This window comes from Corythoichthys intestinalis, chromosome 22, assembly GCF_030265065.1.
Source record: "Corythoichthys intestinalis isolate RoL2023-P3 chromosome 22, ASM3026506v1, whole genome shotgun sequence".
Lineage (NCBI taxonomy): Eukaryota > Metazoa > Chordata > Actinopteri > Syngnathiformes > Syngnathidae > Corythoichthys > Corythoichthys intestinalis.
The window spans coordinates 32,787,748-32,800,777 of record NC_080416.1 but is presented as its reverse complement, the minus strand read 5'-3'; the positions used below and the strand labels follow the sequence as shown (position 1 = coordinate 32,800,777).

Sequence of the window (13,030 nt, the reverse complement as noted above, 5' to 3'; positions counted from 1 at the left end):
GGAGCATGTCAGCCACAAAATGCAAGCCACCTACGTATTGAAATGATCCCAGTATTTGACATAATACAAAACACGATGTTTACTCACTTCCTTGTAAGTCCAATGGTCCCACAGTAGTCAGGCTTGTTTTGGCCAATATCCACTGGTGAATGAGAACCTTTTAAAAAGCCAAAAAGGCTCACACGCCTCTCCCTGGTGCAGCAACATTTTTCTGCAGCTGTTTGGCTGGCGTGATGCGAAAAATAACGATTTAATTCGCAAAACGAGCTGAATCCGCAGTCGTTCTGCATACTGTGGTATTGGCTGTATACTGAAGAGGACTATCCTGCTGACGTCACATTCGCAGTCCTCGTCAAAACAAAACATTTTAATGGCGCGGGATTCAAAAAACTAAATATATTAGGGCTGTCAAACTTATTGCGTTAACGGGTGGGAATTAATTTTTTAAATTAATCACATTAAAATATTTGACGCAATTACCGCACAAATGCCCCGCTCAAACAGATTAAAATGACAGCACAGTGAAATGTGTACTTGTTGTGTTTTTCGGAGTTTTGTCGCCCTCTGCTGGCGCTTGGGTGCGACTGATTTTATAGGCTTCAGCACCCATGAGTATTGTGTAAGTAATTATTGACATCAACAATGGCGGTCTACTAGTTTATTTTTTGATTGAAAATTTTACAAATTTTATTAAAACGAAAACATTAAGAGGGGTTTTAATATAAAATTTCTATAACTTGTACCAACATTTATCTTTTAAGAACTACAAGTCTTTCTATCCATGGATCGCTTTGACAGAATGTTAATAATGGTAATGCCATCTTGTTAATTTATTGTTATAATAAACAAATACAGTACTTATGTATGTTGAATGTATAAATCCATCTTGTGTCTTATCTTTCCATTCCAACATTAATTTACAGAAAAATATGGCATATTTTATTGATGGTTTGAATTTCGATTAATTGCGATTAATTACGCTAATTACGCTGTATTAAAAATTTTAATCGTTTGACACCCCTAAAATATATCAATCGCTTCCACAGACATCCAAGCAGTCCATTTCATCCAGGAGCATAAAATACCGCGGAAAATATGAAATAAACATGGTTTTTGCTGTCATAGGCACTTTAAGTAGCTCCTCTGCTCTGACTCCTACGGGTCAATAAAGGCGATGGAGTGATTATTGTTAGTGTATTATTATGACTATCCACTGATGATAATCATACGTGAATGACTTCAGCTCCTGTACTCATCTATGCGGAAATTGAGAAACACAGGTGATGCTCCAGAAGGAAGTCACCCCTGGATAGTGGTAAAAAGAATGCACACTAGCTAGTAGCAGCTAAGTAACAGCGTTATTTTTGAGCTGGGATGTAATTTTTGAGGTAATCCGTTCGCAGAGACCGACTACCCAAAAAAAAAAGGTAGTACTAGCAATGTCACAGGGAAAACGTGGACTGGATTTTCAGAGATGTGGGTGGAATGGATTGGATAGCGACGCACTGAAAGGGCGCTCTACTTTACTCTCTAAAGGAAACTGACAGCTTTGCGATCATATTTAAGTTAATGACTGGTTATATGATTATACATTTAAACTAATCTGGCAACCATAGTGATATGTCAGCATTTTTGTAATGTTTTTTTTTTTTTTTTTTTTTAAATAAGACCAAATTATTTAGGGGGGTTTAAGAATATCATAGGGAGGGATGAAGCCCCCCTAAAATAGGCCTAACGACGCCACTGGTAAAAGTACAGATATAGGGGCAAAAAATGACTCAAGTAAAAGTACAAGTATCAAAGAAAAAAATACTTAAGTCAAAGTATGAAAGTACTTGCTTTGAAACTTACAAGTAAAAAGTAAAAGTATTTTCTATACCTCTTCCCCCCCATATCCCGTGATAGGGTGGGTCGCTGTTCATTTGAAGCTTGGGGTCCTCTACCAGAGGCCTGGGAGCTTGAGGGTCCTGCGCAGCATCTTTGCTGTTCCTAGGACTGCGCTCTTCAGGACGGAGATGTTTGATGTTTCTCTAGGTATCTGCTGGAGCCACTTCTTCAATGCCGCTATAACCACGGGCACCACTGTTGCTTTCATCTTACAGTCTATCTCCAGCTCCTCCTTGAGCCCTTGGTATTTCTCTAGTTTCTCGCGTTCCTTTTTCCTGATATTTCCATCGTTGGGGATGGCTACATCGATCACAACGGCTATCCTTTGCTGCTTATCCATGATATCGATGTCCGGTTGGTTGGCCACGACAATCTTATCAGTCTGTATCCGGAAGTCCCATAGGATCTTAGCCCTCTCATTTTCCACCACCATGGTTGGTGTTTCTCCTTGCGATCTAGGGGTCTCCAGTCCATACTCTGCACAGTATACCAGCTACTTGGTTATGGCGTTCCATGCAGTCTTTTCCTGCCAGTATCTTACACTTAAAATTTCATGATTTTCAGACTAATTTAGAATTTTGAAATTTTTTTGGGGAAAAAAAAATGATGGCTGCAAGTCAACACATGCATCTGCAGGTTCCATAAGAAAAAAAATTACACACATTCATTTTGAATTTTCTTTCATTAGGACCTTATTTTTCAAATTTTGGGATTCTCTGATAATTGCTTCATATTGCAGGTATTTAAGGGCTAAGCAACATTACTCCGTGTGACCCGTACTTCCAATTTTCTAAATTGGCGACAATCAACAACAAAAAAGTTGACTGTGACGGCCGACGCTTCAAGGATAGGTGGAAATTGGACTATTTCTTCACTAAAATACGCAACAACTGTGTCTTGCCTCATTTGCAAAGAGACAGTCGCTGTTTTTAAAGATTTCAATGTGAGGCGACATTACCAAACAAGACACGCTGACATGTACGACAAGATTACAGGGAGCAGCGAGAAATTGAAGCAACTTGAAGCTAGTTTAATTTCACAGCAGTAGTATTTCGCAAGAGCCTGAGAGTCAAAAGAGAACGCCGCAAAGGCTAGTTGCGGGAATGTTGAAATTATTCATTAAAAAAAATAATAAAGCAAATGTGACACACTGAATGGCTTGCTAAATTTTGCTTCGATATATTGTTCTACGTAAAGGACGTCAGCCAAGGTCGGCCCCCCACATTTTTACCAAGCCAAATCTGGCCCCCTTTGCAAAAAGTTTGGACACCCCTGACCTACACCCAATAGAGCACCTCAGGGAAATTATGTTTAGGCGCGGCAAAGTTGCTTCTCAGACTGTCCAGGAGCTCAGTGATGCCCTGGTCCAGATCTGGAAGGAGATCCCCCAGGACACCCTCCATCATCTCATTAGGAGCATACCCAGGCATTGTAGGGACGTCATACAGGCACACGGAGGACACACACACTACTGAGCCTCATTTTGACTTGTTTAAAAGACATTACATCTATGCTAGATCAGCCTGTAGTGTTTTTCCACTTTCATTTTGAGTATTCAACTCCAAATCCAGACCTCCATGGGTTGATACAATTGATTTTGAATTTATATTTTTTGTGTGATTTTGTTGTCAGCACATTCAACTATAGAAAGAATGAGTATTTAATAAAAATATTTCTTTAATTTTATATCTACAATGTTGTACTTTAGTGTTCCCGGTAACACTTTACAATAAGGGTCCCTTAATTACCATTGGTTAATGCATTTTTAGACTATAACTCATGTTTAAGTAACATTACAATAATTCATTTAATCCCTTAACTAACATTTATTAATATATTAATTAACATGAATTAATGCATTAGTTAATGCATTTTAAGACAATAGCTAATGTTTAAAGTAACATTACGATAATTAATATAATTGCTGATCTAACATTTATTAATATATTAATTAACATGAGTTAATGCATTAGTTAATGCATAACCAGACAGTAACTAATAGCTTGGTAACATTAAACAAAAAATATAGGCCTATATAGGGTTAGGGTTTGTTAACTTAAGCATTTATAATTTCTTAGTTAAGGGACACATGTGCTACACTTTACAATAAGGGTCCAAAAAGCATTCAGTAATGGTTAATAAAGGTTAAGGGGGGGGGGGGGGGGACTTAAGCATTTATAATTTCTTAGTTAAGGGACTCATGTCCTACACTTTACGATAAGGGGCCAAAAAGCATTCAGTAATGGTTAGTAAAGGTCAAGGGGGGGGGGGGGGGGGGGGCTTAGGCATTTATAATTTCTTAGTTAAGGGACACACGTGCTACACTTTACAATAAGGGTCCAAAAAACCTTCAGTAATGGTTAATTAAGGTTAAGTAATACTTATGAGGTACGTTTACGTGAAATAATACCATACTTAAGGTTAGGTTATAATATATATTATATATAATAAATGACTTAACATTAATTCACATATACATTAGTGCATTAATAAATAGTTATTAATGTATACTGGTACTAGTAAGTGATTATGTTATTTTAAAAGTAGAAACATTGCTCTGTGAGTCCTTGGGTGCTGCTAACCTAACCTTAAGTATGGTATTATTTCACGTGAACGTACCCCATAAGTATTGCTTAACCTTAATCAACCATAACTGAATGTTTTTGGACCCTTATCGTAAAGTGTAGCACATGTGTCCCTTAACTAAGAAATTATAAATGCTTAAGTCCCCCCCCCCTTGACCTTTACTAACCATTACTGAATGCTTTTTGGACCCTTATTGTAAAGTGTAGCACATGTGTCTCTTAACTAAGAAATTATAAATGCTTAGTTAACAAACCCTAACCCTAAACCCAAAACCCTTACCCTATATAAGCCTATATCTATTTTTAATTTAACCAAACCATTAGTTACTGTCTGGTTATGCATTAACTAATGCATTAAAACTCATGTTAATTAATATATTAAATAATGTTAGATAAGCAATTATATTAATTATTGTAATGTTACTTAAACATCAGTTATTGTCTAAAAATGCTTTAACTAATGTTAATTAGGGGACCCTTATTGTAAAGTGTTACCGTGTTCCCTTTCTTTTTATGAGCAGTGCATATACACTTGGCTGAAACACTCCCACTAAATTACACAAAGAAAAACACACGCTTGCAGCTGCATTACAAATGTACACAAAACTACACACATCCACTACACAAGCACATACACACACACTTGCAAATGCAACAGTCACACAATCAAACACACAAACCCACATACAACCACACACTTTGTATTTTAAATCACTGGCTGCCACAGACTTAATAGACATCCAATCCATTTGAAGCCACCCTCTCACTTGAAATGGATTTGGACGTCCTCTCAAGTCAAACTCACATCAGAAAGATGATTGGACACCACATGACTGGACATTTATCACCGTCAACGGCCCCGATAGAGTCGGCCTCTGGTTTTCCACCACTGGACCCGTGACCGCGGCGTCCGCTCACCTTGCGGCAACCTGTTGAATATTGAGCGAACGGCGCCTTCATCCATCAACGATGGACACACTTTTTGAGGTGACGCCAGCGCGACATGCCCAATGACGAGTGGCCGGGCGAAAGGGGGAGAGAGAGAGAGACGAGCGGTCGCTATAAAAGCCAAGATGCCGCCAGCACACACCACGCTTGTCGCCACGACGATCAACAGGACAACCACAAGACAAGAAGAAGTTGCCATCTCACAACCAGGTGATGTTTCTGTCATTTTTTCTTTGTTTATGTGGGACGTATAGGTCTGCCTCGCTGAGTTTCGGTTCTGAGTTTGAACCCCAGCTTTCGCCCTATCCGAACCGTGAACCTACATAGTTTTTCAGCAGGTACGCTGGCATGCTTTGTCGGGACCAGTCCATTATTTGTCAAGATATACAGAGATGTAGTAACCGATCCGATGTTTTTTCTATCGACTCGATGAATCGACGAATCAACAATCGCTCGAATATTTTGATAGTCGATGAAAGACATTGTTGACTTAAAAATAGTTGGAAATACCTGCTCTATTTTGAGACTTTTTACCAGGAAATGACCCATCATTTTAAAAATATAATTGCAAATACTGATTTTTAAAAAAAATGACATTAAGTAGTCAGTTGCCCTATAAAGGGTTGAATTACTGTAGTCTAATAATGACTATTTAACCGATAACCAATACACCGATGTTATCCAACTCCAAAATCTGATACCGATATCAAGCCAATACCGATATATGCAGCCGTAAACTTAACATATTATTTCTAATTGTATTGTGATGCCCCACTTGGGTGCTTTAATCAGGGCCGGCCCAGGCCATTTGAAAAAATGCAAAGGGGCCCATATTTTTGGCCCACCATTTCGTCACAGTGTACTGTGAAACCCATACATGCAATCCAACCCATACGTCCATATTTTGTATATGAATCAGATTTTATTGCACTGCATACTTCAAACTTCTCACCCCAAATGATTGTCAGTACTTACAGTAGATAGCGCCAAACCTTTTTCTAAAAGAGGAAAGAAAGAAGTTAAGGAAGAACTTTTATTTTTTTTAAGCTTGTAATCAAGTATCAAAACTTGCAAAAGTCAAATAAAGCAAGCTGCAGTAAACAAAATAGAATATAGATTAAACAATTGCCAGATTGGAGGCCCCCTAGTGGTCAGGGGCCCTAAGCAGCTGCATAGTCTGCGTATAGGCTGGGCCGGCCCTGGCTTTAATATTGATAAATGTAACAAATTCAAGGTTTTCAAAATAAAATAACTATTCTGTGAAAATTAACAGAAACAACTTCAACTGAAGTTATAGAAACGGAGCCAAAATAATTTCCCATGTAAATATCTTGAAATGAGCCAAAATTTCTGTAATTAACATAACCAGCCACTAGAAGGCGAAAAAAACATTGCAAATCTGGGCAGGCAATCCAAGGACGTTCCAATGCAATGGCAATTCCCAACATGAATTTTGCTGGGCTTTTGCACAGATTTGTTTATTATAATGATGTGTTTTATTACTTTTCTTAGTAACTATTTCTTTCTGGTGACGTAGTAGTTATACAGTAAAGCGATGAATTTATAATTCATTTAAGGGTATAATAACTAATCGATGAAATCGATTAATAAATTAGTTGCCGACGAATTTGATGATCAGTTTTTGCCAGCAGCTATGAGCAGTCCTGTTTGTTGGTTTCAAATTTGAGGCTGCACGCGCACGTCACTGATTAGAGCGAGTGAGAGAGAGAGAGAGAGTTCACTGTTAAAGTCTGAGTTAGATTGTCTTGAGTCGTGTGTGTTTTGAGATCCAGTGTGCCTCAGTGAAGAGGTGGGTAAATGAAGCCAATTGTATTTTTTGTCGATGTTACTACTTAGCACGAAGCACTAAGTTACTTAGCGATGATGCTAATCAGTGTCTGAAATATCCGTTTACTTTATAAGGAGGAATTAGAAGCATATTAGCACTTGAGTTATTGTTAGATAGTAAATTTGTTTAATTTCTTTTTATAAAGAAACCACACATATAAATGCATTCATACAACAGCTTAGTCTCCTTAGTTTCAACACAAACTGATTCAAATCGTAAATTGTCATACAAGAGAGTGGGCTTTGAATTTGGATTGTATTTATGAACTACGCAGCCCCTAAAGTCACATCGACAGAAATAAGATAAATTTAAACCGTACTGGTATACAGATAGTACCGTATTGACCCGAATATAAGACGGCCCTGATTATAAAACAACCCCCTCATTTTCAAGACTCAAGTTTGAAAAAAGACTTTTTGAACACCCAATTAATTTTTATACAGAAAATAATTACAGTACATCCGAAACAAATGATTATAACAATATATTTGAGAGAAAAAGCATGTTATTTTGCTTCATTCAAATCTTAGTATCTGAACATTTAAATATGTAAACTAAAGTGCAATCACATTCGTAAATGAATGGCTTCTGAATTTTCAAATGTAAATAAAGTAATCTATTGCGATAAAACAACAAAATTGCAATAACTGCATTAACCATCAACGTGAAGTCTAACTATAACTGTAGTCTTGAAACAAATCTGAATAAGGAAAAACATTGCAATAAAATAATGCAAACTGGTTAAACTCGAGAGTAGCTGAGATCCATCATGACAGAACATCGCTTCAATGATATCTGGCGCCATCTAGCGTCGTGAATGGGTATAATGTCTAGACCACGAATATAAGACGACCCCCTCCTTTTTAGTCTTATTTCAATAGAAAAAACACTGTCTTATATTCGGGCCAATACGGTATATGGTGCGCATCGGACACCAGCAGTTTTGGCGTGCTAAAAATGATAATACTGGATTAAGTTGAGCTTTACTTTAATCTTGCACTCAACTAGCGCCTGAGCCTAGCCTCAAACGATATAAAAAAAATAATAAATGAGGATCTGAGTACAACAAAAAAACAATGGCTAACTTGAATAGCAAAAGTCCGCTAGCTTAAATGCTATACTGGTCCTTCTCAAAAAATTAGCATATTGTGATAAAGTTCATTATTTTCTGAAATGTACTGATAAACATTAGACTTTCATTTATTTTAGATTCATCACACACAACTGAAGTAGTTCAAGCCTTTTATTGTTTTAATATTAATGACTTTGGCAAAAAAGTCAAGACAAACCAAAAATCTCTATCTCACAAAATTAGCATATCATGAAAAGGTACTCGAAAGAAGCTACTAACCTAATCATCTGAATCAACGAATTAACTCAAAACCCCTGTGAAAGATTCCTGAGGCTTTTAAAAACTCCCCCCCTGGTTCATTACTCAAAACTGCAATCATGGGCAAGACTGCTGACCTGACTGCTGTCCAGAAGGCCATCATTGACACCTTCAAGCAAGAGGCTAAGACACAGAAAGACATTTCTGAGCGAATAGGCTGTTCCCAGAGTGCTGTATTAAGGCACCTCAGTGGGAAGTCTGTGGGAAGGAAAAAGTGTGGCAGGAAACGCTGAGAATGCCCAATTCCAGACCTTGAGGGACCTGCAGAAACAGTGGACTGAGTCTGGAGTAGAAACATCCAGAGCCACCGTGCACAGGCGTGTGCTAGAAATGGGCTACAGGTGCTGCATTCCCCAGGTCAAGCCACTTTTGAACCTGAAACAGCGGCAGAAGCGCCTGACCTGGGCTACAGAGAAGCAGCACTGGACTGTTGCTCAGTGTTCCAAAGTACTTTTTTCAGATGGAAGCAAATTTTGCATGTCATTCGGAAATCAAGGTGCCAGAGTTTGGAGGAAGACTGGGGAGAAAGAAATGCCAAAATGCCTGAAGTCCAGTGTCAAGTACCCACAGTCAGTGATGGTCTGGGGTGCCATGTCAGCTGCTGGTGTTGGTCTACTGTGTTTTATCAAGGGCGGGGTCAATGCAGCTAGCTATCAGGAGATTTTGGAGCATTTCATGCTTCCATCTGCTGAAAAGCTTTATGGAGATAAAGATTTCATTTTTCAGCACGACCTGGCACCTACTCACAGTGCCAAAACCATTGGTTTACTGACCATGGCATTACTGTGCTCAATTAGCCTGCCAACTCTCCTGACCTGAACCCCATCGAGAATCTGTGGGATATTGTGAAGAGGGAGTTGAGAGACACCGGACCCAACACTGTGAATGAGCTTACGGCCACTATCGAAGCATCCATAACACCTCAGCAGTGCCACAGGCTGATGGCCTCCATGCCACGGCGCATTGAAGCAGTCATTTCTGCACAAGGATTCCGGACCAAGTATTGAGTGCATAGCTGATATAATTAATTGAAAGTTGACTTTTTTTGTCTTAAAAAAACACTTTTTTTGCGTCAGGGATACGCGGGCAGGCTGGTGGTGTGGACCCAAATGCAGGGAAACAAAACGTAGAAAGGCAGGTGGCGGTGAACTCAAAAATTGTTTAAATAATAACTAACAAAAACAAAAAGTACAACCAAAAGCACTGGGGATCAAAAAGGCAATGTTTAAACAAAACTTACTTAATCTGAGGGACTAGTACATGAGGGCTTGGACAGGACATCGACTTTGACATTTACAATGACGCAACAAGGAGTGAAAAGAAACTGGGAGCTTACATACACACAGAGACAAGGGGTAACGAGACAACGAGGAACAGGTGGGTGACAATGAAGGATGCAGATGGGCGGATACACTAGGAGCAGGCACTACAGGTGATCAATCAATGGGCAATCACAGGAACACACTAGGAGGGAACCAACACAAAACCTAACATTTTTGTATTGGTCGGATGAAATATGCAAATTTTTTGAGATAGAGATTTTTGGTTTTTCTTGACTTTTTTACCTAAATCATCAATATTAAAACAATAAAAGGCTTGAACTACTTCAATTGTGTGTAAGGAATCTAAAATATATGAAAGTCTAATGTTTATCAGTACATTACAGAAAATAATGAACTTTATCACAATATGCAAATTTTTTGAGAAGGACTAGTAAAATGCTAATGTTTACCAGATTGTTTCTTGTGTGCCTTACGTGCCCCCACCAAAAAATATAGGAAACCATGATGATAAATAATCACTTGCCTGCTAAAGGATTATTGGTCCACTTTTAAATAGCTCTCCACTGTTTTGACCACTGTCCCTGAAAGGGGTTAAAAAATGAATATGTTATTGGCTGCTATTGACGGTAATGGACGTCTAATCGGTTTGAACGATCGCGGCCATCCACCCCGGTTCAAACGAATTGGATGTCTTTCGCTGTCAATGGCAGAAAAGGAAAACTCATTTCTCTCAAGTATTGATTCCGTCTGTCGGTTTTCCTTTTTTTTAGCGACAATGGAGAGCCTGCGAGCGTTCCTCTGTCTGTACATGTGCGTGTCACTGCTGACCCTCAGCCCCTGCCGGGGTCAAAAGTCGGCCGCGCCGTACGATGACGACGACCTCTCGCGACTCGCCAACGACGAGCTGGTCAGTTAACCGTCGAGTGCGCGTCTTACTCCGATTGTGAAAATTGATCGAGTGACTCATTAAAGTTTCGCTCATTAGTCGCCCGCTAGCGTAGCGAGCGATCATTAGCTCGCGCTGACGTATTTGCCCTCCGATCGATATGGTTTGTTCACGAACAGGCGGAGGCGCTTCAGGACTTCCTGGACGAGGCGGAAAGTCGAAATGGCCTGTCAGTGGAGAAGAAGGCCAGCGTCATCCCCAGGGTGAGAAGTCTGTTTTTGCTTCCTTTGCAGCACCTTGCTAACGAACGGACGCCGCCATTTGTGCATCAGTGCGACGTGGGCGAACGCTGCGCCATGAAACATGGCCCTCGCATCGGCCGATTGTGCGACTGCCTGCGAGGGACGGCGTGCAACACCTTCTTCCTGCGCTGCTACTGAACGCCGGACCGCCAAATGCATCACGACACACGTGAATCCAATTTGACGACACTTGACACTCTATGGCTTGATTTTGCAACACAAGTACAATTTAATGCGTTTTCGTATTGCACACCACTTTATGATACGTCACAACAGTTTACAACACTTTACTACACTTAGCAAGATTTTGCAACACTTTACGGAACGTAACTTTTCAGTCCAACTTCCGACATTTTACAACACATTGTTGTTACCAATACAATAATATTCATTTTACATCACTTTATGAGCCTTATTCAAGTTTACAACACCTTGCAACACATTCCAACCCTTTACAACATCATGTTATTACAAATTTGACAACGCTTTACGACACAATAAAATAACTTTATAACATGTCAAATTATTTTATAACACCTGACAATTCCTTATTGTTGTTACCAACAGAATAAATGTGTTTTACAACACTATAGGACCCTTCACTAAAGTTTACAACACTTTACAACACATTTCAACTAGGGCTGTCAAACGATTAAAATTTTTAATCGAGTTAATTACTGCTTAAAAATTAATTAATCGTTCAAACTTCAAACCATCTATGAAATATGCCATATTTTTCTGTAAATTATTGTTGGAATGGAAAGATAAGACACAAAATGGATATATACATTCAACATACGGTACATAAATACTGTATTTGTTTATTATAACAATAAATCAACAAGATGGCATTAACATTATTAACATTCTCTTAAAGTGATCCATAGATAGAAAGACTTGTAGTTCTTAAAAGATAAATGTTAGTACGAGTTATAGAAATGTTATATTAAAACCCCTCTTAATAATTCCGTTTTATTAAAAGTTGTCAAATTTTCAATCAAAAAATAAACTAGTAGCTCGCCATTGTTGATGTCAATAATTACACCATGCTTACTCATTGTGCTTAAACCCATAAAATCATTTGGACCCAAGTGCCAGCAGAGGGCGCCAAACACCAAAAAAGAAGTAACAAGCGGACATAACACTGCTGTCATTTTAATCTGTTTGAGCGGGGCATGTGCGTTAATTGCGTCAAATATTTTAACGTGATTAATTTAAAAAATTAATTAACGCCCGTTAACGTGATAATTTTGACAGCCCTAATTTCAACGCTTTAGAGCAAATTAACCACTTTACACAACTGTACTAGATGTTACAACAACATGTTAGTACAAATTTAAGAACACTTTATTACACTTTTAAACAGAATTTACAGAACTGAACACTTTACAATTCCACATTGTTATTACCAACTCAATAGCTTCAGATTACAACTCTTTCCTGAAGTTTACTACACACATTCCAACACTTTACAGCAAATGAAACACTTTACACGACTGTACTAGACGTTACAACAGCCATGTTATTAAGAATTTGACGACGCTTTACAACACAAAACAACACTTTCCTCATTGTCTTGCTGTCTGTCACTTTCATTTTGGTAAATAAATATTCTTGATAAATCTGCAAGTGTCACATGGCTTCCAGTCTGTCCACCAATCAATGAGCTTGCACTTTTTGGTCTTAGTCATATATTAGTCATCTCATAATGTGTTTGTCTCGTTTTTGTTGATGAAAACTCGACTCATTTTGTCTAGTTTTAGTCGGTGTTTACAAGAAATTTTTCATCTATAATTTTTTTTTTTTTTTTAATTGTTCCATAAATAAATAAAGATTCCCTACCATTTCAAATGAACATTGACAGATGAACAAATGTTGTAGCATCTACAAGGACAACACC

The 13,030-nt window shown here is 38.5% G+C and overlaps 1 protein-coding gene across 1 annotated transcript; it reads left to right on the top strand.

Moving 5' to 3' along the window:
- The first annotated feature begins 5,553 nt into the window (after positions 1 to 5,553).
- Positions 5,554 to 12,692, top strand: cart4 (cocaine- and amphetamine-regulated transcript 4). The gene is made up of 4 exons (XM_057828319.1): positions 5,554 to 5,630; positions 10,713 to 10,849; positions 11,008 to 11,091; positions 11,161 to 12,692. Exons 2-4 carry the CDS (start codon positions 10,718 to 10,720, stop codon positions 11,266 to 11,268), a joined length of 324 nt encoding a protein of 107 aa, XP_057684302.1. The 5' UTR covers positions 5,554 to 5,630; positions 10,713 to 10,717; the 3' UTR covers positions 11,269 to 12,692.
- The last annotated feature ends 338 nt before the right edge of the window (positions 12,693 to 13,030 follow it).